This window comes from Nesoenas mayeri, assembly GCF_963082525.1.
Source record: "Nesoenas mayeri genome assembly, chromosome: 4".
Taxonomy (NCBI): domain Eukaryota; kingdom Metazoa; phylum Chordata; class Aves; order Columbiformes; family Columbidae; genus Nesoenas; species Nesoenas mayeri.
This window is the reverse complement of record NC_137540.1, coordinates 468,603-492,916: the sequence shown is the minus strand read 5'-3', so window position 1 is coordinate 492,916 and position 24,314 is coordinate 468,603. Positions and strand designations below refer to the sequence as shown.

Sequence of the window (24,314 nt, the reverse complement as noted above, 5' to 3'; positions counted from 1 at the left end):
CCAAGGCTACCGAGCGGGCTGCAGGGCGCGGGGAGGCGCAGGTGGCTCCCGCAGCTCCGCAGGGCTCGGCGGCTGGATGCCCAGCAAAAGCAGGAGCGGCTGCGAGCTGAGCGGTGTCCCCTCTTGTCGCAGCCCTAGAGCAAGGGGCACAGCCCCCGTGCACCCCCAAACCACAGCAGAAACCAGTCTCGGCCGTGTCTGTCACAGGTAGGTGCAACTCCCCCCACGGGTGGGTTTTCGTGCTTTATTAACAGCTCAGACTGTTTGAACATTGAAATCTGGCTTCAAGATGTTGTGTAGAATATTTACCTATAAACTCCTTGGCCTCTTTTTCCAAGTAGTGTGATAGAAAGTCCCCTTTCCTCAAGTTGTTCTCCATCCTCCATGTGTGTTCTGGCTGTTGGTGCACTGACAGTTCTGGAGCGCGGTGCAGCTAAGGGAGTGCAGACCAGACCTGTTTCCTGCGGGTTATTGTTACTTTTCTTCCCTCGGCCTGAAGTAGTCCACATAAAACCACTTTTCTTCGTCTTTAGGCTTGTCTTTTAGAACTAAGGTTTCTGGAGGCTCGTAACATGGGGTATCTGGTATAAGCTGTTGGCTGTTACTCTGAATAAGTTGAAAGGAGGGACAGTCAGTTGACACCTGTGTGTTCACTCCCGAAACCAAGACCCAAAACGGGACAGTCAGACACAGTACTTTCTTTTTTGAAGTAGTTATACTCTTGTGACTCTGGGCCCACTCTCCGAGTATTGAAAATACCTTTAAGAATTCAAAACTATTTCATCTCTGGAGAAATTGGTACAAGAATCAGAACGTTTTGATATTACTTCTTAACTGGATTTCTGGGGAGTGTTTTGAGCCTCTGTCCCTCTCTGCGGCAGAAGGAAACCCTCCTCACCCCAACCTGGGCTCCCGTGGTCACCCCGAAGTGTGCTACCGTGCTGGCCAAATCCCTTGGGCAAAATGACCCGACCCTGCCCCGTTTCCCCTCAGGAAAGGGTTTTTGTGGGCCGGCTGCGCTCCTCCCGTGCCGGAGGGGCCGCGCCTCAGCGGCCATTTTGCGGCGGGGCGGGGGGCGCTGAGCCCCGCAGGGATGGCGGCGCCGGGGCTGCCCGGCCCCTGCGGACCCCGCCGGACGTGCCCCCGGGCCGCGCAGCAGGCGGCTCCCTGCCCCTGAAAGCACGGGCTCCCGGGGCCGCGTTACCGTGTGAGCCGCGGTGGAGTCGGAAGCTCCTCGGAGGTGGGCGCGGAGGCTGCACGAGGCAGGGGGAGTCTCGGGCCGGCCCCGCGAGCCCGGCCGCGGCGCTCCGGGCGCCCCTCGCGCCCCTGGCTTCCCGCCGCGGGAGCGCAGGTGGCCGCGCGCGGCGGCCATGTTGCCGCACGACAGTGCGAGGGGCGGGGGCGGCGGGGCCGCCATAGTTGGGGAAAGCGGCCCTGGCGCCGTGGGGCGCTCCAGGGCTGCTGTGTGAGGGCTGGGGACGCCGCGTTCACACTGAGCAGGTACTCCTGGTACTCCAGGTTGGGGTGTCGGACAAAGGGCTCTGCACTGTTACACGCCCTCGGGAAGCACCTGGGGTGGTGTTCTTCAGTACACCATTTGACTAAAAATTCCGAATTATCGGTAACATGGAAACTGCTGCGGCAGCTACCTCAGAATTACAGTGTAGTCCCGTGTTTTCCAGAGGACCTAGGAAAATCCAAATAATGCAAATGAAGTTCCATCAAATACCATCCTGCTCAAAGCTACACCTAAGTAATACATTTTCCTTTTTTTTTTTTTTTGTCTTGAGGAGTAAACTCACAGACATGTCCCTCAGGGCTTTTTAATAGCAATAACACTCCCAAAATTCAAGATGTACAAGTCTAAATGTTCCCTCCTTGGCCTTGCCCCTGACTTAAGTTTCTCTTTTCTTCGGGCGTACCCCCAAAAGCATTTCTGGGAGGAAAAGGTCCATTTGGCTTTAATCAAACCGGTTGGGATAAAAAAAGACATTTATAGATGTTATAGAAGCCTCCTCTTCAGTGTTTCTTGTAGAAAAATTCTGTACGTGGAAACAGTGTAGCAAAGTGTTAGTGTATGCCACTTGCTACTTAATTGTTGAAAGATTTAACAGGAGATAATGACCAGTACATCTAACAGGCTGCATCTCTGCTCATCCCGGCAGAGCAAAGCCTAAGACTTGACAAAGGAGAGGAGCCACCTCTCTCAATATCCTTCAATTCCTCCTGCGGTATTAAAATTAGACGAACAAAATTCATTTTTTATGACCTAAAGTTGATTCTTAATATATAAGAAAATACAGATCTTTTTCTTTGCAGGTGCTGTTACAATGATCAAGAATTCTCAGGAATTAAGGTAGTACACAGATTTTGTTTGTTATTAGAGAAATTCCCGCAGCTGCTATCAGCCGTTACAGTAAGAAGCTCACTCGCTGGGGATGGAAGCCAGCAGATTCTGAAGGTCTAGGCTTTTACACTAATGTGACAGAAAAGATGTGAACACAAAATTTAACGATATAGGTGCCCAAGTCACTCTGTAGTGAGAGGAGCTTTTGTCACTGCTGTGTCTTTGGATAGTGTTGCTGGTGCTATTTTGAGCAGCCTCTTGGCTGCCGTAAATCTACTTGGCCTTTGTGGTTCCCGCATGCTATTTGATAGACAGAAATAGGTAGTGAGTAATAATGTTGTTGGCCTGATCCCCGTAACAGTGTTCCATGCATAGTCTGTCTACCCCAGCACAGGGTGACTACCTGGTTAACTAGGAAATAGTTAGGGGGAAAAAAGAAAAAGGGGAAAGAAAGAAAGAAAAATAAGCTCTTAATTCCCATACCCATGCTACTCTCAGCCTCATTTTTAGGGTAATTTATTCACTGTTTTGCTTGGTCTAGCTTGATTGTTTTGTTTGGTTGTTTTCTTTAGACCACTGAGCTACATGAGCATCAGAAAATCAATTTAAGAGCCATCATTGCTGATTTACAGACCAAACCCATGGAAGTGCAATTGGAAAGAGATGTGCTTCAGGATACCAGGTACAAAGACCAAGGTAGATGTATTTTGGAGGGTCTCCACATGAGCTTTCAGAGGCGCACCAGATCTCCCAAGTGAGAAGGTGGCCCTCGGGAATGAAGACAAGGAGACTGTGGCACCTTGGTTTAGAAGATCACTTACTATGTAGTTGTAAAAAACAGGAGTTAATCAACCAGAGTATTGTATCTCTTAGTCAGGATAAAAATCTATGTTGTGAATCCTGTTTTGTAAATTATGTCTTTGATTTCTAAATTTAGACAAAAAGAATCTCAGAGCCAAGAGAATGAAAAAATACAGCTAAAAAATGCTATTCAAGAGCTGGAAGCTGCCAACCAGCTGCAGGAGGAGATGCTGAGGGAGGCTGACAGCCAAACGGAGCGCTTGAAAAAGATGGTCCAAAGCCAGGAGGAAGTGCTTCTGGAACTACACCGCATCCTTAGGGACTACAAGTACTGCACAGGCAAGAAACTCTGTGCGCATGAGAATATCGCTACCCTGCACATGCACAACCTGAGCACAGCATTTGCTGCTGTCTTGCGAGATGTAGACTCAGAGGTGTCATGCCTCAAGGAAAAGGTTGTGCTGGTATGTGAAAAAAGTGCTCCTTCTCCTTCCAACACTCTGAGTTTTGGTTTTTTAGAGAATAGTTTTTAAAACTCTATGTAAGCTCCCATCTAAACTGGCCTAAGGAAATTGTTATGGCATAAACATGTACAAATGCTGTTTTGCAGTTGAGGTGGCAGGGGCTGGTATGCCAGGCTGCTGCACTGTCCCCAGCTGGAGCCTGGATTTATTGCTAGAATTTAGGCTGTAGTCTGCACATTTTCACAGTTCAAGGTGGAAACAAAAGGAAGGGAATAACACTTCGAAAACTACTGTTTAGACAGTGTTTTCTTTAGGCGTTAGCATTGTCATCTGCTTACAACAGGTGGAAGAAGAACTGGAGTCATTGAAAAAAGATTCACAGGCCCAAAGGCAACTTCTGCTTCAGCAACATCAAAATAGGTACCTGTTCTCCATTTATTTTTTCATAAAATATAGACAGTTTTGCCCACGGTCCATGGATAATTATTTGATTATGACATTGGGAGGGTGTAAATAAATGTAGATAAAATAATGAAGGTAATCGCTTGGGTGATTACATCAGCTCTTTCTTCCTGATATAATCAAGAGCTTTGTCCTTCTTTGTTCAAGAAGTCCTAATTTTCTGAGCTGTCTGCCTGAATTATACAGTAACCTGTTCAAAGTAAAAGGGTAAATAACTTGATACGTAACATTTCATCCACAATAAAATATCAAAATTACGACATTTCTGGCTACTGAAAAATATCATTACCTCTTCAGTGGAGAAGCCATTATTTCCCAAGACTGAAACTATAACCAGTATTTTCTTTTTAAAACAGGTTTGAGCAGCTAATAAGTGAGCATGAACAGGAGGGGGCAGCACTGACTGACCAGCTAACGGTGCCCGCAGCTATGCCAATAGTATCCCGAGTCAGGTAGAGATCATTCAATACGTTTTTTAGTTATAGTACAGAAAATGTTAAGAGTAACCTTAATTTGAGACAAAGCTTATGCTGCTAGTATACTCTGTTCTCTGCCCTACTCTTTTCATTTCTCAGTGTCTTTGTTTAAAGAGTTAAACAGTCCTTGCATAAATTATGAAATGAAGAAAAAAGACCCAAACATGCTGTTTAAAGGAGGGGCAAAATGATAATGCATTAGGCAAACTCTGAGAACTGGGAGACTGGCGGGCTTGGTCTGTTGTCAGTCCACGGTGGTTCAGAAAAAGGGTAAGGTCAGCAAAGTGGGTGGGAGTACAAGCTGTGGCTCAAGCCATCACCCCTGTTCTTGTCACCGGCTTTTGGAATGACTGATCTCGGGTTTCAGTCTGAGTTGGGACCAGTTTCTGCAGAGCACCTGGCTAAAGCTGAGGGATTACAGAGAATACAGACTAAGAGTTGTGGCAAAGTGCAGTTTTATGTGGCTGTATTGCACCGTGAGCTTTGTCTTCAACATGTTCAGTGGTCCAGATTCAAAATTAATTCGCAGCAGCATTATCAGTTGAATCACATGCTCGCATGCATGTACAAATAGTAAGAAATGGTAACTTTAAAGAATGGGTAATTGTCATTTGTCATAAACAGCTACATTCATACTATTGACTTTGGCAGTAATCAAGTATAAAAAACCACTAGTTCTTACCAGCCACTTGACTTAAAAATCAGTCCTCAATTTTTCTGTTAAAAAAGGAGGACATGCCATGCAATGTTCCAAACAGGAGATTTTGAAACTCCGTATGGGCTGTGTCTGACTTGAATAGTTGAGACCAAATAGCTGATAGCAAAATGCTTCTCAGTTCTGCATGTAGAACAGTTGGGGTGCATTTGGAAACAGACTTAACTTTGCTAGAACTTACTTGAGGATAAATGGAATATCATCAGGAATAAAAAGTATTAAGATATTAATTATTTTATGTGAGGTGGCTCTCCGAGGACAAATCTGACCAGTGATAAGGTATACTTTCCATGTGATCTCGCTGGGAATGATAATCATACTTCCAAGCAGTGCGTTTCAGTGGTTATACTGATTACAGCAAAACCAGCCACACTTGTCTCATGATTTCACAGTTTTTACAGTTTCTAATTTCTCCATTTGAAACATTTTGTAGAGGACAAACAAGAAACCAAAACACAGTGCGTGCGCATCAAGTTAGTCACCTGCAATCTACAGTTTCTCAGCTGCGTTCTGAATCACAAGGGGCTAAGAGGATGTCTGAAGACAAGGTGCGTATGGGTTCATATGTTATGATTAGTGCCAGCTAAACTGGCTATGTGCATCGTGAAATGTTCTGGATAGATAAGTCTTTTGGCAAAGCTCTGCTTCTGAAAAACCATGTGGACAACAAGGTAAATTACATTATCCCTAACTCTGTGTTATTTCCAAGAACAAGTTCTATTTCTTTAACACAAACCAGCTTTGCAGAATGTGTTGAACATGAAGTAGTTTTGCAGAATGTATTGAGAGCATACCATAAATGATGCCTTCTGGAAATAAATAAAATGGTTCTGCGCTACCAACATCACTTGCACATGCAGGACAAGATCATCGTTCTGCCATATCACTAGAGAATATGTCAGGAAAAATAGGCAGGAAAAATACCTTCTTATTTAAGTCGTACTGCCCAGAAAGATCTTTTGGTTACTTTGTCTTAGTAAGTGTGAGGACAGAGCACAGAGACTACAACAGTGTTTGAGGTACCCAGAGATGCTCCAGTTGGAGTTAAGAATCTTAACCATCCCTGAAATCCTCAGGCAGGATGTTATACAGGCAAAAAAAAGACTGGCTCGCCAGCTCCTGTTTATTCAAATAATTTCTCAATCCCATTAGAAAACTTCAGTCTTTACAAGCTTTTTTATAACCGCACTTTATAACAAACTTTTTTTCTGGTAGTACAGCAGGGAATTACTGCAGACACACGGAGAGAAATTCTTGCAGTGCCGTAACAGAATCTCGGTCACTAAGTGCAGCAGTTTATATCCCCTTTCCATATCAGTTGCTTGTATCTTTCACTTATTTTGCTGCTTGGGATTCCACTGTTATAAACAATTTGAATTTCTTTAAATTCTTCCTTACTTTTGGTAAAAGGCAGCTCATTTTTGCCCCTTCAAAATGACCTGAAAACAGTTGCTCTCCCCTCTCTTGAAAAATTTGAGGGGCTGACCCACGCAGAAATGCTTATGGGTCCAAGTCCATCTTAGATTACAAGTCGTGAGGATTTTGGCATCCTCTGTACACTACTGGACAGGAACAGCTCGGGTCACAGGAGTGCTGTGAAGTTTGGCAGGGCTGTTAGTCTCCGATCCAAACCACTCGGAGAATGGCCTGGCAGGGCAGGGCTGCGGCAGGGCAGGGCTGCGGGGCCGTGCTGTACGTGTGCTCGGGCTGCGCAGCAGAGCGGGGAGGATGGTGTGTTTGCCTGTTCCTGGAGGCTTCCACATTTATAAATTCCATGGATTCACACGGACCGAAACTCACACTGGTCAGTTCAATAGTGGCTTGTCATGGCATTGTAACTGAACTATAGTGAATTGGTAAATTAATCTCCACTACTGTATTTCATCCTCAAGGAAGAGTACACTGTACACTGCACTTTTCATGTTAGGTCTGTTCTTTTGATTTAAATCAAGCAGTGCACAGGATAAGGTCATATCACAGGTAGCTGTAACTGTGGTGTGTATTTCTTAGGCCTGCTCCCTTTGAGAGTGCTTACCTCATAACATGTAACATTGGAAACTGGGACTCCATTTCAGGCTATTTTTCACAGCCTACCCAATCCAGAAAATGTGGGTTCCATATGTCTATGAAGCCTATGCTATTTGGTCCAGTACAAATTGTGTTTATATAGGAGATGTCATACACTAAATTGCTTAGGAAGGCTTCAGTGAGAGACAAGTTGATCGCTGGAGGTCACTTGGTCTCAGGCTGTGATGTGGGGTCATTTCCAGGAAGGTGTAGGAGAGAATCTACATAAAGCTTTTACAACTGTATGTCTCTCTTTTGCAACACACATTTCTTGGCAGCTTCTCTGGTAGGAAAACACCTTAGCAACTACAGTTTTCGAGGCAGTAGGTGCTAACTACAGCCAGTGTAAGCTATTGGCACCAGGGACTTTCAGCAGTCAGAAAATCTGCTGCTTAACTAGTGGATACAAATGTACATGTGTGGGTGTTCTGTTTGGTTATGCCCATGTTAATCTCTTTCTGTTGATTCAAAAGGGTTGTAGCCTGTCATCTCATACTCTGTCAGAACTTTCAGGGAAGGGTGTGACAACCACTTGGAGCAAAACATGTTTGCCTGTAGATTTCTGAATGTCCTAGTTTTGGATCAGAGTGGAATCCAATCCATTCTCAGGGACCACGATAAATTCTTCAATGAAGTCAAGCTTAGTCACTGAAAGAAGACAATGGAATTCTGAATACAGCTAGAAAATACCGCTGTGGAGCCAAAAGATAACATTTGGACATCTTTAGGGTCGAACCTAAAAGAAAACTGGAAGAAATCCAATGTACTATTTAAAGTAGAATACAGTAGGATAATTCTTAATGAATTTTGTCTTTATTTTAGGTCAAAGACCTTGAGGAGTCACACCCAGCTCATTCTGAGACAGCCGAACCTCACACAGAACAGGATCCACGTGGCCAAGAATCTGGCAGTCTGGAAGACCAGATTCATCAGCTGATGGTAAGGACAAGTGATAGCATTGAAAAAAATCCTTCCTCCTCAAAGACTCTTCTTACTGCTGGTGTTCAGATACACTCATTCCTTGTTTCCAAAGCGCAGCATCCCCTTAATCTGGAGTTTGAGGGTTATTTTTACTAGAAATTTGAATTAGCTGTGCAGGAAGTTTCCCAAAGGCCTTTGCCGCTAGCAATACAGGACATTCAGGATTAAGATTAACTTTGTCATAAATTCAAATTCCTTGAATTCCTTGAAGCTTATGCAAATCATATTAGAGATGCTGAGTCGCCTTTACTCTAACCCCGTAGTTAGATCCCTCCGTTAAGGAACCTTGGCGCCTTAACGCATATTTTGCAAGACACATCCAGGATTTTCTTAAGAGCACTAAACATTCCTTTGTGACTGACTGCAAATATTCACCGATTGAACATGCAGTGGAGAAAATTTTGTCACATAGGGTTTGATTCATCACGACTGCCTTAATCTACTATAATTAGCCTTGGTTTTCTTCTTTACATAAAATTATGCCTTAATGACAGAATTTTGAGAGGTTAGTTTGTGTGGTCTCATTAGGTTTGTTTACCTAGTTAGTGTCACAGTGCTTCTGAAGGAGGTGGTGAAATAATTTCATTCCAAATGTTGGTATAAATCCTCCTACAGATCGTACACAGCTGTAGTGGAGACTGCAGTCAGAATAGTCATTACATAACTGAAAGTTAGGAGTCTAATTTTAGGACCCCTTTTGTTTCTTTATCATCAGTTCATGTTTTCATTCTGCCATTCTCTGCGCTGCCTGCTTAGTTTTCTGCTTCAGCTGTAACAATATACAGATAGTCTCAGCTTCCAAAATAGTAGCAAAAGTTATTAGCAGACGTGTCTATTGATAATTCAGTTTGGGAACATTTTACATTCATATTTTTTATATAAGCAGCTCTGAAATGTCTATGTCAGTATTTTTATTATTATTTACATTTTAAATTATTTATAATTGTAATTATGTACTATTACGATTATGTCTCAGTTGAAAAACATTTAAGCTCTGATGAACATGTAACAAGTTATTGCATTAAATGAAAGAAGTGATGAACAAATCTAAAGAGAGGTATTTTTGGAGAGAAGCCCTCCGTAGCATGTCATATGGTTCTTCGTTGTTTCTCACTTGATGTTGATACAATATTAGCTTTTTTTGATTTGTACCTTACGCTTGTTTTGGAATAGATATAAATGACATCAGACTCCAGCGCTGAGACCTTACACATGTTAAATAATTACAGCCATAATAGGTAAACTCAGAAGTTACTACTTTGTTGGAAGAAAAAGAGTAGGAGGTGTCATGCTGGTTTAGCCAATATTCCTGGCCCTACTAAGTGTAAAAGGTGTAGTAGCCACTATTCGGATATGTAACTGTGTAATTGAATGTTGCTGAAAGAAAAATGAGAAATCCTAAATGAGATTCAAGGAGGGAGATGACTTTAATTTCTCGTAGACTGAACTCCATAAAAAAGAGATAGAACTACATCTAGAAAAAGAGCAGAACAAGCGGATTTGGGATCGGAACACAGACGACAGCATCATCATTGACCATCTGAGGAGAGAACTGGACAACAAAACCATGCAGTTGCAGCACATGGAAAGCACAGTGAAGGCCATGAGGGCTGAGTGTCACAGGCAAATGGAGCACCAGGTTGGTGAGCAGATTCGGTGTGGTCGTGTTCAGGATACAAAGCACACAGACCAGGGGCTGTTCTTCAGGTAGAAATGCTCTAACTCCAGCTACTGTGGTTGGGACCTCGGGTGCCAAAATTTCCCTTCCAAAGATGCAGATACATGACGGTCAGAATTTGCATTTTTCTTTCTATCAATCTGGCCTATCCAGCCTTTTTTTTTCTTTGCTGATGGGGCACTAGGAACATTCTCTTTAATTTTGACTTGTGGTGTATAATCCTTAGAAGAAAATTCATGTTCTGCTGATAATGTGTTCGGTTTTGATTGCAAACCTCCCAAACACAACTTTGTAAATTTCCAGGAAGTCTGATGCTTCCACACCTAACAAACGAACAGTTGAAGGTGTTCTTTTCAGCAGTGAGCTCTTCCGTGAGGAGAATTAGTAAATTAAAGGCCTGCATACCACCTTACTTTATGTAGTGCTTAATGAACACCTAATGAAGTTTGTGTTAGAACTCTAAGCTGAATGCAGTGCTGTGTCAGAAAGAGCTGCTTCTGACAAAGTAGACTCCTAGACACTCACAATCCTAGTGCAATCCTCTTTCTTTAAGGCTTCAGCCTGTCAAAAACTGAACTGTAATTAAGTAACTCACTGACAGTTTCACTAGCCACTTTGCATTACAAGTAAAGATCAAGTTAATTCTTTTATTTTCTACCAAACCACGGGCTTGTCCTACCTCACACATCCTTCTAGGTTTCCTCAATCCATTCTTTTTCCTTTAAAATCCTCTCAGCAGAATGTTAGTTGTTTTCCTGTGTTTCTGTTCCGTACTACCAGCAGTTCCCGAGTTTCAGCACCGCGTGCTGTCAGTGGTGCACATCACTGTCTGCAGAAATGAAGTCGGGGGTAAATTAGTCATTCACATTTTTTTTTTTCCCAACTTACAGCACAGTCAGTTGAGTTTTAACACTTAAATTCTTTAGCCTGAACTGCTCTAAGTTATAGAAAACATTGCTGGTTTATTCGTATTTTATTTGAGTCAGTTGAACGTATTTCATTTTCTGTGATTAAAAAATCCACAATATTTCAAGTAGCAGTTAATTTATTAACATGGAGAAAGAGGAAAGAAAGCCAGACGAATCACCTAGTCGTTGCAGACCAGACCTTGCTGACCTATAAAACTCAAGTGGTTAAGATGAACTATAGAAAACCAGCAATGTCACAGGGAATTCTAAAGGTAGAAATAAATGTTTCTCTTGGTCAATCATTTTATTTCTATTATTCAGATGGCTGCAATTAAGGAAAAGAATGAAAGCGTTGGTAGAATCTCCTCTTTGACTGTCCAACTGGAGTCAACCAAGGAAACACTCTGCAAGGTTAAAGAAGATCTTACAGCCAAACAGAAGGATTTGGAGACTGCGGAGCAGACGGTGTCAGATCTGACGGCCTGTCTGCAGGAGAAAGAGAGCGCCCTTGAGCTCACTGAGAAGGAAATCAAGGAGCTGCATTCACAACTCGGCAGTAGGATGCAGGAGCTCCAGCGCCTGAAGAATGAAGAGAACCATTTACGCGATGTGCAGTCGGAGTGTGAAGCACTGAAACTGCAGGTGACAGAGAAGGAGAGGATTATTGACATCTTCCAAAGGCAGATTGATATCGTCACCCAGATCGTGGGCCAGCACAGTCGAACTGCTGGAGCAAGGGAAGTCGAGAAATCTCAGCTTATAAAAGAACTGAACGACTGGAAACTTGAAGCACAAGAACTTAAGGTGTGCAAATGATGTTGTATTTATGTCTCTCTAAGACAGTAAATGTTTTCTGTTTTAAATCTGTACCTTAATGTGCTAATACTAAGGTTTTAAAGCAGGTCAGGTGATGCTCCTTGAATCCTAAGAGCACTAGAGGAGTTAGTGGGCAGAGAAGAATAATATGACCACCAAAAATGAAAATTCGCTAGTGCAAAGCAGTTGCCAAAAGGCTTCTGAAAGCTGAAGTGTAGCAAGCTGTCCTCAGTGATGCATTTATCCACACGAATAAGGGAGCCAGCAGCACAGAGTGTCACTGAGAAACAGCAGAGGGTGAGCACTCAGAATTCGCATGTGACGACACTGTTTGTAAGTGGTTCTTTCTGGGCCAAGAGTTGCGTGACAGGGCAGTCTGAGATGGGTCAGCAGCTTCAGAAAAATTCACTCCAGATAAAGAATTCATCCTCTTCTGTGAAAAAACTGTTGAGCATTAAGAGTGAGTATGGAGGTAGTGCCGCAAGAGGATGGAAACAGTATTCATACCACACACCTGGTACGGTTAAACATGCCGTAAAGCCATCAGATCAGATTCTGTTGTGCCCTTTTTGCCTGGATTAGGAATTTTCACAAAAGTAATCTTTGTGTTCTTCTCTTGTTTTCCTTTCTTGCCTCCAACTGTTCTCTGACAGCTGAGATTTAAAGTAGTAATGATGTCTGCATGTCTTTGTGGTTATTTTATATAATTATGTATATTACACATAGTTGGTCTTGTTTTTTGTATAAGTAGATTGCAATGGATGAGAAAGAAGCCAGAATACATGAAATGGAGACCAGAGTGAGAGGGCTGGAGCTGGAAAATGTTAAACTCATAAACACATGCACTGAGAGGCTCCGTGCGCTTAATGACATGAAACTGGAACAAGACCAGCTAATGAATGAGCTCCAAGACAGCCAGAGTGAGCTGGCTGGCCTGGCAGGTAGGGACCCTCCGCTTAGCTCAGCTCACATAGCTGTGTTAAAAATAGAATTCAGTCTTGCCTGCTGAATCCAAATAGGGCTACTGGTACAGCAGCAGCTTCCCTGCCGCAGGGGATGGTCAGCTTGCTGCGGAGTGGAGTCATGGGCTGGGGTTCTGCTACAGAATAGTGGGAATACAATCTTCAGTGCAGCCTCTCGCCACCCTGGCAAAAATATTTAAACTGTCTGTCTCTGGAGACCAAAGGAGATCTGGTGAATCTCAGAATAGAAACTTGAGTGCTATTTCTGAGTGGTATTTAAGAGCCTTAGCGGGTCCCTTTAACCACCTGTGGTTAAATTACAGTGGAACTTGGTTTCTGTTTTGTGGTGGGCTTGCTACAATGTTATTCAGAAGATAATGTCCTAACTCCAAGCATTGTTTAGAGGGCTGGATCTCTGAGCCTGGCAGCCACCTCAGTCTGGTGTTCAGTCTGCACTGCAGCCAGCCAGATGATACTGTTCACATACTTTGCTCTCTACACAGCCCTGGACTGTCATAAAATGCCCTCTGATATCATTTATTTCTTCAGAACTCAGCTGTCTCTCACTTATAGCCTTAACTTTCACAATATGCAGTTGGTTCTAGCAGCAGGAACCCAGAAATGTGGATTTCTGTCACTTTAACAAGATGTTGCTTTGGTGAGCAGTGAAATAACACATTTGTTTCTGGTGCAACAACAGTGAACATGTAGGACAACAAATTCCTAGTTGTGCCTTTGTTAGCAGTTTTTTGCTTTACATCTTGGGTATCTCCATATCTAATATTCATTTAAAGGGAGTGGGTGACAGATCAGCATTCTTACTCTAGAAGAATTATTATTATTGTCACTATAATTTTAATCTTAATTTACCCTTCCTAGAGGAATTTGAAGATCTGAAGAGGGATTACCAGGATAAAATCAAGGAGATGGAAAACACTGTAAACAGACTGAAAATGCAGTTGAAATCTGCTCAGGCTGAACTTGAACAGACCAGGACTGCTCTAAAGGCTATGGAGGGATCTGACGGCCATGGTAATTATGGATTGAACTTCCCAAAAATCACACACGTTTGTCTTTTTAACATGGGGATTTTTGTAGGTATTGATCCCTCAATAGATTATGTAATAATAGTCCAGATATTTTGTGTAATAAAGAAACAATATTGCAGATGATGACATTATATTTTTTATGTCACTATTTACTACATGCTGTAAAACTTGGAGCATGGGCTGAATTTTCTCTGCTCCTTATGCAGATTGCCAGGGAATGCTGTCATCTCGCTTCGTGTGTGTGATGGCTCTGGTGCCGCTATTGACAAAACTCCTGCTGGTTGTGGTGGGTGGGTGGTGCACATAAGTGACTAGAGGATCCTGGTTCAACTTATTCTAGCACATTGCTGATACTGATTTCGAGAGCCTTTTGTCATAATGCATAATCAGTGTTGTTCATTGAGAATTCACTTGGTCTTTTACAGCTATGAAAGTTGCAGTGGGAATGCAGAAGCAGATCACAGCTAAGAGGGGACAGATAGATGCGTTACAGAGCAAGATTAAATTCTTGGAAGAGGCAATGACAAATGCAGTTAAGGTCATAAATGCGCCAAATAAATGTATTTAACTCTATTTAGATAAATTGTTCTTTGGAGAAATGCATGGCTAGAAGCACAACTCATGCAAGAAGGACCAGAGGGAATGTAATGGGCACCTTGTCTGGCCTCCCACCAGCACAGAGCTTCCCACATCAACTAGTCTCCTCCATAGAGCCAGCGTTTCGTTTTCCTTTGTTCTCTGGGAAAGAACAGTACTGCTTTCAATGAGAATCAGGCTCTTGAATCAGGTTCTTTTTAAAAAACCTCACGTAATGCAGTCTGTATCTTTGTGAATTTGGCCCACAGTGTTTCCCCTCTTTGTTTTCCGAGGCAGTTCTACTTGTAAACTGTGTCAAGGTCTGTCTAGTATGTTGAAGTCTTTCTAGCACTTTCTGTGACAAAGATATCACTGAGTTACCAATAGCTGGAGTTTACTGAATGACTATTGATATCTGTTCACTATGACTTGTCCTCCTTATTTACTGACTTTGGATCCAGCACATCTTGAAGCTTAAAATTCCAGTTTCAAAATCAGTCTAATATCTGAGATGCTACTTAATCAGCACCAATCTGATTGTACTTTCTTTATAAGACCTCAGTTGAAAAATCTCATCTTTCTGCAAGACACAATAGCTAAGCTTCTGAAAGGGTTAATTTACATCTTCTGAAGGGAATAAGAAAATGCAGAGTACAAATTATGTGTTATGTAGGTAGTTGTAAATTCTTTGCTCATTCTTTGTTGTCCTCACCTCCTTAAATTCAGGAGAAGCATTACCTCAGAGAGGAAAACAGTAAACTAAGTCAAGAATTGAGCTATATTACAGCAGAAAATACCAAGATTGCTGGGGAGCTGGAGATCCTGAGATCACAAGACAAACGTCTGAAAGAAAAAATAGCTAAGATGGAGAGAGCCCTCGATAAGGTACCCTAAGGCAGCTTTCAGTTGCGGGAGACTGCTGGGTGCTCTCCTCTGCAGTCTCTGGGGAGCAGATGTCTGACCTCCTGCTTAGGTTGTATTTACTATGTCCTACTCGCATGTACTTTGGAATACTTAACTGAAGAGATACCTATAGTTAAGACCATCTTCTGTTGTGTATTTTTTTTAATGGTAAAAGGCATCTGTTTTCATTAAGAGAATTCTTGATTTACTTCTTTCTAGCTCAGGGAAATGCAAACAGCAGGGGATTTAAAGGAGATTGCCCTTCCAGGCAGTAGCGCTTGCTCCTGCATGGCTCCTTTCCCTGGCGAGAGAGGCTGTTATTCGATTATAACAGGGGCTCTGCTGCTACCAAGCGTGAGCACACACGGACTCAATGCACTTGACCAGGCTGAGTCCTTTCTGGGGCCTGAGGCAGCCAGCTGTGGTCCCTCAGGAGGGACATGGTGGTGTTGGATCTGCCTGTTTTAGTGGAGCTTTCTGCTGCTGACATACCTGACTCTTAAGACAAGGTTCTGCATTTTGGTCCAACTAGCACATAAATCCCAGGTGCCTACAGGTGAGCTGCTGCTCCTCCAGAAGGGAGAGTCCTTTTCAGCTGCTCTGAATTTGCTTCTCAGGATGTAAAGTTCCATGTGAAGTGTCTTTCTCAGATTGCTTCATTGCTTTCAATAAAAAAAGAAAAAAGGAGTGATACTGTACCCCAAGTGTGGCATTCCTCACTTTAAAGGCTTGACACTGGAAACTGAACTTTCCTTGTAATACAGATCGTTGTGCACAGTACTGGCCACAGTGGGGGCGGGTGCTCACTGAAAACCAGCACGTATGGTACACTAAATAACAATGCTTAGAAATTCGTAAAGGCTGTACTGTGCTGTCTGACAGGACACTAGTATATACCGTTACAGAGCATCTGTGGTATAAACATTAGAAAGTGTAATTTGCCATCTTGCTCATCATTATTGCTTCAGAGTTAAGTGTTCCAAAAGCTGCTCTTGTAACCACGCAGCCACAGTGCGTCAGTGAGCCTGCACTCGCCGCAGTGGCGCTCACACAGCAGCACAGGAGAGCCAGGTTTATTTAAAACAGCAAGGGAACTCTGCTGGAGAGACAAAAGCGGTCTGGTTCATAAAGGTCTCTCCTACCTTTTGTCCTTCACTGTTTTGATTTAGTGCTTCCTCTCTCTAACTATCCTGGTAAGTACTCAATGAAAAATAGTTAAATTATTAGATCTTCCCGTGCCTTTCGGAATCAACTGTTTAAAGAGGAAAGAACATTTAATGACTTAACAAAGATGGGTCAACAAACTTAAGAGCCATCCATTTTAAAACCTTCAGAATAGTTTTGCCTCATTAGCACATTGGAATTATCTAATCCCAGAGGTGTTCGGTAGGTCTAGGACTGTCCCTGGCAGGATTAGCTCCCTTCTCCGGTGTTATGGTGTGCATATTATAGCTACTAGGATCATATAACCGGTTGGTTGCCAGTATCAAGAAAGGCATCTGGTCATCTTCCAGTATTTCTGTACTTAGAGCAGCAAACAAATAAAGTGTCTATATGTGTACATTGCTGTTTCTTTATTGGAAAGAAAACATAGAAAAGTGTCATCCACAGGAAGTTAGTAAAATCAATTTCTGCCCCTTGTACCCTCTCTCACAGGCATCTGTACAGTTTGCGGAATGTCAGTGCATAATCCAGTGTCAGGAACAAGCAGCGATGCGCTTCAGACTGCAGCACACTTTAGATGTAAAAGTAAGTACGTTACTGAAAAGTATGGCTATAAAGCTAGATGCATTTACTTTGCGGCCTGACTTCTGGCTTAAGCCCATTTATTGCAGAGTGCTCTCAAAAGTCTATGTTCTGAATCCTTTTTTCACCTGGAGTACCTCATTACTGTACAAGTCATGTTCATCATTTCAGTTTCCAAGTGTTATTTACAGTAAGGGCATAACAAAATTAAACAGCTACAGAAATACTTGAACATATGCTTCAGCTGTTAAGCATTTCGTTTCAGTGACACTTCAGCATCTTCTTGCAGCTTTAGACAAATAACAGCTAGAAATGTTCATGGCATTATTATAAAAAATGCATTAGAGAGACAAGGTTTGTAGGGACGGGTGATGCCTTTTACAGCCTCAAGTTGCACCGGGCAGGTTGAGGTTGGATCTGGGGAACAATTTCTTCCCCAAAGGGCTGTGGGGCATTGGAACAGGCTGCCCAGGGCAGGGCTGGAGTCACCAGCCCTAAGTGGCGGGCAAAAAGGTACAGGAGGTGTGGAACGGTGTAGTTCTGTGGTGGCCCTGAGATGGTCTCTGCTTGAATGGTTCCAGAGCATATGTTAAAATTCTCCAAACAAATAAAACTTCCATTATTGCATGCAGTTCACTCACTAAGAGCATCATGTCTGAGCACAGCTAAAAAGTGCTAAGAAATGTTTGGAGAATTGAGTGTTGGATGTTACAAAAGATGTGACTAACAGAGATGCCTGGTTACCCAGGCCTTGCTCTCTATCCCCGCTCACTCTGCTTGCCTCATGTTTTCCGCAGGAGCTGCAGGGCCCTGGTTTCTCGTCGGCTCCTGCTTGGGGCAGGCGGCGGCACACGGCGCCTCTTTCCCAGCTGCGCTCAGCTGTCCTGGCCGGCTCCCGTGCCCCTCCAGTGAGTACCTGCTCCACAGCCAAACTGCCGCGGAGCAGGGACGCTCCCAAGAGTCCAAATAACGTGGAATTTGTAGGCGGGAGAGCATCTGGTAAAAGTGTCTGACAGTGAATTCTTACCACCAAAGATGAAATAATTTTTGGTAGCTTCTCATACAGTATGACCTTCCACATTTTAATTTTTTTCCGTTTGCAAAATATAGGTGAGAACCAGACGGTAGGAAAATCTGTAGATTGTAATAGGAGTTTATCTTGTCTCTACCACCCGTAACATTTATAAAGTATTACAATTGAATTTACTCATCTCTAACCAGTTTGGTGCTTTACTTGCCGTAAATCACATTTGTCAGTGAAAACAGACTTGTACATAGTTCTGATAAATTTCACCAGCTGACTGACCTGTAATAGCTTTTAATACTGAAATCTTTCTCCAAGCTGGCCTTCACTGATTTTGACCAGCTTTATCTAAAAAGACATATCATTGCCCTTCTTTCCTTTTGTTTTACACATCTACATTTTGATTTAAATTAGATACTAGTGTTCTGATTTTTTTCTTACAGAGAACACCAACTCAAATCTCTCTTGCAAAACAAATGCTTTGGTCTTTTCTGTATAGATTCTGTATAATTCTCCAGAAGGGGCCTGATGTAACTCCCACAAAAATGGGTGGAAATGTTTCCATTATTTTTTACTTCATGGTCTGTTCGAGGCTGCAAGCTACTGCAGATATTTTTAATATTGTCTCTTTTACTTTGTGATGTGGTGACAAAGGGCAGTTAATTCTGTGAAATACCTACAGCATCAGGCACTCCCATTCTCTGTTCTCTGGGTTAATCCATTTATACTTCTGAGGACAGAGGAGGAAAAAGGACCAATTTTGCATGTAGTGCCATGTAGGCCCTAACAGGTTGTAGGAGAACTTGATTCAAGGTGTCCTTGAACCTTCTTGCTTCCTGCATGATTAATTACTGCACAAAATGAAGCAGCTCGAACACTTGAGACTAAGACTCAACAGCACGGTTTCTCAGCAGCAATGTGGGAAAGAAGGGTTTGGTCTGACTCAGTAGCACATTGACCCGTGTTTGTAGCTGCTTCCATCCACAAATGAAGTGTAAATAAGTGAGAGAAGCTCTTTGAACATGCGAAGTGCTAAACAGTCTGAAAAATCCAGTTCTTGACAGAAATAATTGTTTCTTTTGAACTAGGCCTTTGCCCCAGGTCCTGATCGGTGTAATGAGAGAATGCTGCACTTCACCTCGGAGCGGGGCTGTGACACTCAGCTGGTTTATAGCTGCCCACAACTCAGCTGTTACAGAAATGAATGCCTAGAAAACACCAGTGTGCTAGTATTTCTGTCTTTAGAGCTGTGTTTGTGTACTGTGCATTAATATATGGGATCATAGGTTATAAAGGAGAAAAAAGCGTTGTCACATAAGCAAAGATTAATGGTTCTGGGTACTGAAGAAGGTAATGGTTGTATTGGGCAGAGCTTTCATAATTAAAGGCTTGTTTTGGTTTTTTTGACCTTGAAAGAGCAATAGTAACGTTTTTACAACATTTATTCAAAATGCAGATGTTAGCTGTGTTCTGCCTCAGTCATATTTAGCTGCTTTCCACAGGTAACTTTGCAGATCAAGACCGCAGTCATATTCAGAAGGTATTTTGACAGTCTTCAAGTGATGATCATTTAGTCTCCACCACTTCTATACTAAACTACAAAAGCCCCACCCTGATCTAACTGATAGGACAGGAATAGAGGGGGAAAGAAACGTGTGACTTTGGAAGAGTGGGTAAGAGCTGAAAAAGAGAGTGCCTTTATAAATACTTTGTAACTGCATTACTTCCTTTCAGATGCCTTCCAAGCCAGGTGTTTTGAAGGAAGAACTGTTGCAGGAGCTGAAGAGGATTCTTCAAGAATTAACAAGCTCAGCCAATGACATTCCCACTGTGGATCTTGGCAAGAGTGACAGCAACGGTGGGAGAAAGTCACCTTTAGCCACCGTGAGGAACACAGCGTAAGAATAATATACTTTTATTTCTGTTGTGTGCTGTGTGCGCTCTAAAACTAGGATCTGGCCGTTCTGGCAAGTGTTCAGGGGCTATAACATCTTCCCTGTTGTGGGGGGTTTTTTTCTGTCTGTTCAAAGCTGAGGTTGCCACCAAAAGCCTGGCACAGAGCAAGAAGCTTTTGTATGCTGAAGGAGGAGACCACTTTGTGTTTCAAGGATGTATAGCAGGGAGTTTTTGGGTAGGTATGGGTACAACAGCAGAGCTCCTGGTGGAAATGGAGTGTTTCTAAAAGGTAAACGTTAAATTGAGCAGAGGTTTACTTGGCTGGAACACTTCCAAGTGTCTCTTCATGCTGGTGCTTAAAATGAGTGTAGCTGGTTTTTTTGGAAATCGATCTCTCAAACTTTTCGAGTGAACTCGTATAACAGTTTTACTATGTCTTTTCTGCACTGTTCAAACGTGCTGCCGTTGCACTCTGTTTAAAAAACAAGCTGATCATCTGAAAATGTGCGATGTAGCAATCGTACTGGCAAGGCCTCGCTGTGGTTTTGACAGCGCTATGTTTGCCATGCAGGGAGACTGCAGCTGGAGACTCTGCTGCTGAAAGCACCATGGAAAAGGACACTTTTGACCAGTGGGAAGTGCTTTTGCTTAGCTGAGTAACCTGCTTCTCAAAGTACTCACTTGAGATTCAGTTCCTAAGGCTTTTTTAACACAGCATCAGTCCTGAGCTTCTTTGTATTGTTTTATGCAAAATTCTAAAAGTTTCCTGGGAATTACAAAACAAAGCTGTGATGTTACTTTCATCCCTTCAAGAAAGAGCTCTGGAACTTAATTTATATTGTTTGCCTTTGAGATAAAGGTATAAGATCTGGAGATTACATACGAGAGCTTCTCGTTCTCAATGTGGAGGCTCGCTAGCATTACCAGAGCTGGGCATAATCCTTCCAGAATGCAAGTTGTGCCATTGTTTTTCTTGCAGGGATCCTTCATGCTTACGCACTGCAGATATTCAGTCCCAAGATGTTACGCTGCCCTTTGCGTCCCCTGGTAAGTTTTCACTGGCGTGGAACTGGAATATTACAGAATGTTACAAAAAATACAGCCCAGATACAGGGACCTATTCCAAGGTCATTTATTCAAATACCTTTTCACAGTTGCTATTACAACATCTCTATTGCACTTAATGCAAAATCTGTATCTTGTTGGAAACCAGCTCCATGGAGACTGATACCAGCACACCTAGATGGTTATTTTCTATCGTAGTTATTAGTGAATAGTCTTGCCTAATTAGCATGGATAATATTGTCACATTTTGGCGCATAAATTGAGTCTGTTAAACTCTGTACCCAGGTGTCTATGGACGTGCTTTTGAGAGGAATTAGGTTGTTGTAAATGCCATTGATTTCCTTCAAAGAACTGAGTAGTCAGTACCTTTTAAAGTACAGTGACATTAATTTAGTAACCTAAGCAGAAACAGAAGGATATGGCTTTGGGTATCAGGGTTTGAAGATACTGGTCGTACCTGCCTTCTGTTTTGGTGCCCCCAGATTCTCCCTTCTGTGATTTTTCTTTGAAAATTGCCTGCAGATGCTGATAGGTTTAATTGTTCTCTCTTAGTATTTAAGCCACTGTGCTTCAGAGGTAGGCTAGCTCTCCTCTGTTTGTCCTAGATAGGCTAGATCTTCTCTGTGTGTCCTAAGTAACTACTATGGGTCCTCTTTTTAAACTTCTGAGCATTAAAGAACATCTCCTGAATGGATACTGTCAACCTTCTAGCAAACCTGCAGCAACGCCCAGGGATCCTTCCTAGCTTGCAAAGCAGCTGCAGGTAGTAGTATTTACATAGGAGAGTCAAGAAATAGTTGAACAAGAGGAATATTTTAGAAACTCCCAATAATTTGTTTTCTAGACGTTCCAGGAGGGACGTTAGGAGTAAGGAAACACACTATGGGAAGAAAGATTTGTAGTGCATCTTCCCCTTATTAGTTGCATATACCCTTTTTTTAACCTACATGCTGAATGCTGTACATACAAAAATGTTTTGTGTAATCCATTGATAGCTGATTTCTATGCATATCTTGTCTCTTTCCTTATGACTCCCTTTCTGCCAGCAATTCAGAGCTTTCCAATTTGTGATTGGAAAGAGGGGAAATGGCAGACCCACATAAGCAATTTTTTCTGCTTTTTATACGAAGTAAAGAGATCCAAGTCAGCAGTAACCTACGGGGAGTCTCAGTTGTTGCTGATAGCAGCAATGATGCTCCCATCAGGCCTTTTTGGAAGTAAACATGAGGTGAGTGGCCGTCAGAAGCAGGCACAGCTTTCTCCTGGGCAGGCAGCTGTAGCAGCCATTCTTCACCTGACCATCGCGTTAACAGAAACAAGCGTGGTTTGCATTGAGGCTCTAGTCTCCTATTGCTTTGGCTACTAGTAAGGAATTGAAAGGACCAGAGAGCACAATGAAGGGAACCCGCCTTATAACTCTTACAGAGAAAGAATCGACTCTGGGGAAGAGTGCCCAGGTGTGTGCTTACAGCTCTTGGCTTGCTGATCTCCTAGCAGGTACATCCATCTTCTCAGCAGCTCCTTGTCGCACATCCTGCCCCGAGAAGGTCTCTCGGGAGGAGAGATGCAGAGACAAGTCTCCGGTCCACGCACTGTTGACTTCCCCACCCTCTGAGGTCGCGGCTGGCCCCAGCGCCTCAGCAGAGCACCGACGGCGTGGCAGGAAGTGCGGCTCTCCAGGGGGAGCAGCGGTACCCCAGACAAGTACGTGTGTCCAGTTTACTGATGCAAAGAGCTTGGCTAGCTCTCTTACAGCCAGTACAGTCAAGGAGTTACAAACTGTAGGTTAAATCCAGCCCTTTGGTAATTGTGTAGAAACCACTGGAGTCCCACTGGCCTTCAATACTTCAATGATTTATTTTTTTTAATATGTGATACCATATTGATGATTAATTTTCTCACTAGCTTCTCAGCCCGTGGAAACCAGCATGAATACACCTAGGAGGCTGCAGAACAAGGTGGAAAGCCTGCAAAACCTGGTGGAATCGTTACAGACGAAAAACCAAGGTGCCAGAATTTACCAAAAATATTCCTATTTCATTTAAAATACCCACACTCTGCAGAAACTGTTCCTCTTACCTGCCAAAGCATTGCCTATGTTTCTGCATAAGGTCAGGTTTAGATGTACTGGCAGCACCCACTTTACATTATCCTGGTCCTGGGAGAGTAATTAGATTAACTCCCCAATGCACTGTTGCTCGGCCCCTTAATTCTAATAAGCTTCAAGATCCTTAACATTTCAAACATGACAGCTGGTCAGGGGGGCCTTCACATGAAATTAAATGACATTTTTAAGAAGCTGATGATGTTTTGATGGAAATGCCAAGATAACTCTGACAGCAGTAGACTCCAAAAACATGGCTTCCCAGCAGTGGCCTTGGAAGCACACCCATCTTCCCCAGCTCCTTTCCTCTGAAATGTGTCGGTGGAGAGCTTCTCGACTTCTGTCCTTGCTCCCTTTGAAGTTCCTGGTGAAACGCTCCTGATTTCCTATGACAGCAGGGGGTCAAGTGAGATGGAATTTCTCTTCTTTGTGCTTTTTCTTATTGCACATTACAGTTGCTTCCCCTTTAAGTCTCCCTGCATAGTTCTGGGAAATTATCATTTCCCCTCATCATACAGCGCACACATGTCAGGGACATACAAGTAACCTGATTTAGATAAAACTAATCAAATTTTTTATTAAAAAGTATAAGGTAATGTTCTCACTTTTATTCTTTGCTATCCATTAAGATCTTCAATTTGCCAGTTTTCTATAACCACGTAAAAATATGTATTCATCTGTAATGTATCGAGTTACTATATAAAAACATGGGGCAATTCTTTAGGGGCACACTAAGTAAACTTGTTTCCACGAGCACTGGGCCAAAGGTATGAATTTCACAGCATCCCATGAGAGATCGTGAAATCAATAGCATTTTGCCACTTCTTCAGCATTCGATGTTTTAGTTTCACAAAGCAGATGAGGTGGTGCCTGTTTATAAGTAGGTTTATCTTTTCTGTTAAGAACCTGCATACAAAGAAATGCAAACCAAAGCGGTATTCGGAGGGCTTGGTAGGTCCAGTGTAATGTGCGGGAGGGTATCACAAAGCTTCTGGTGTCTGCACCCAAGGCCTCAATCATTTTAACCTAAGGTGGTGTTCAGATAATCTGTTCTTGCTGCTATTTTCAGCCTTGTCATCAACGATCAGAACTCAGAAAATGAAGACAGACAAAGCAAAGGAAAAGAAGAAAAAGCTGTCAAAGTGAAGAGGCTGTATACATTAGTGATTACTTTCACGTATGTACATTAAGTTTAAAATATGTTATATTTTTAAAGATTAATAAACATTTTTTAAGTTTTGTAATTCTCGCCTTTACCCAGGACACACTATTTA

At 42.7% G+C, this 24,314-nt stretch overlaps 1 protein-coding gene across 1 annotated transcript; it reads left to right on the top strand.

Annotated features, from left to right (window-relative positions):
• Positions 1 to 1,370: 1,370 nt before the first annotated feature.
• Positions 1,371 to 24,186, top strand: CCDC158 (coiled-coil domain containing 158; the record flags this gene model as incomplete). Its single annotated transcript, XM_080343320.1, is given in 20 exon segments — positions 1,371 to 1,442; positions 2,920 to 3,029; positions 3,285 to 3,612; positions 3,956 to 4,032; positions 4,431 to 4,483; positions 4,486 to 4,544; positions 5,658 to 5,813; positions 8,155 to 8,271; positions 9,755 to 9,952; positions 11,221 to 11,703; positions 12,467 to 12,656; positions 13,557 to 13,709; positions 14,152 to 14,264; positions 15,029 to 15,187; positions 16,862 to 16,954; positions 17,749 to 17,859; positions 19,710 to 19,873; positions 20,851 to 20,918; positions 22,842 to 22,943; positions 24,110 to 24,186. Coding segments are annotated over 20 exon segments (2,883 nt in total).
• Between the last annotated feature and the right edge of the window lie 128 nt (positions 24,187 to 24,314).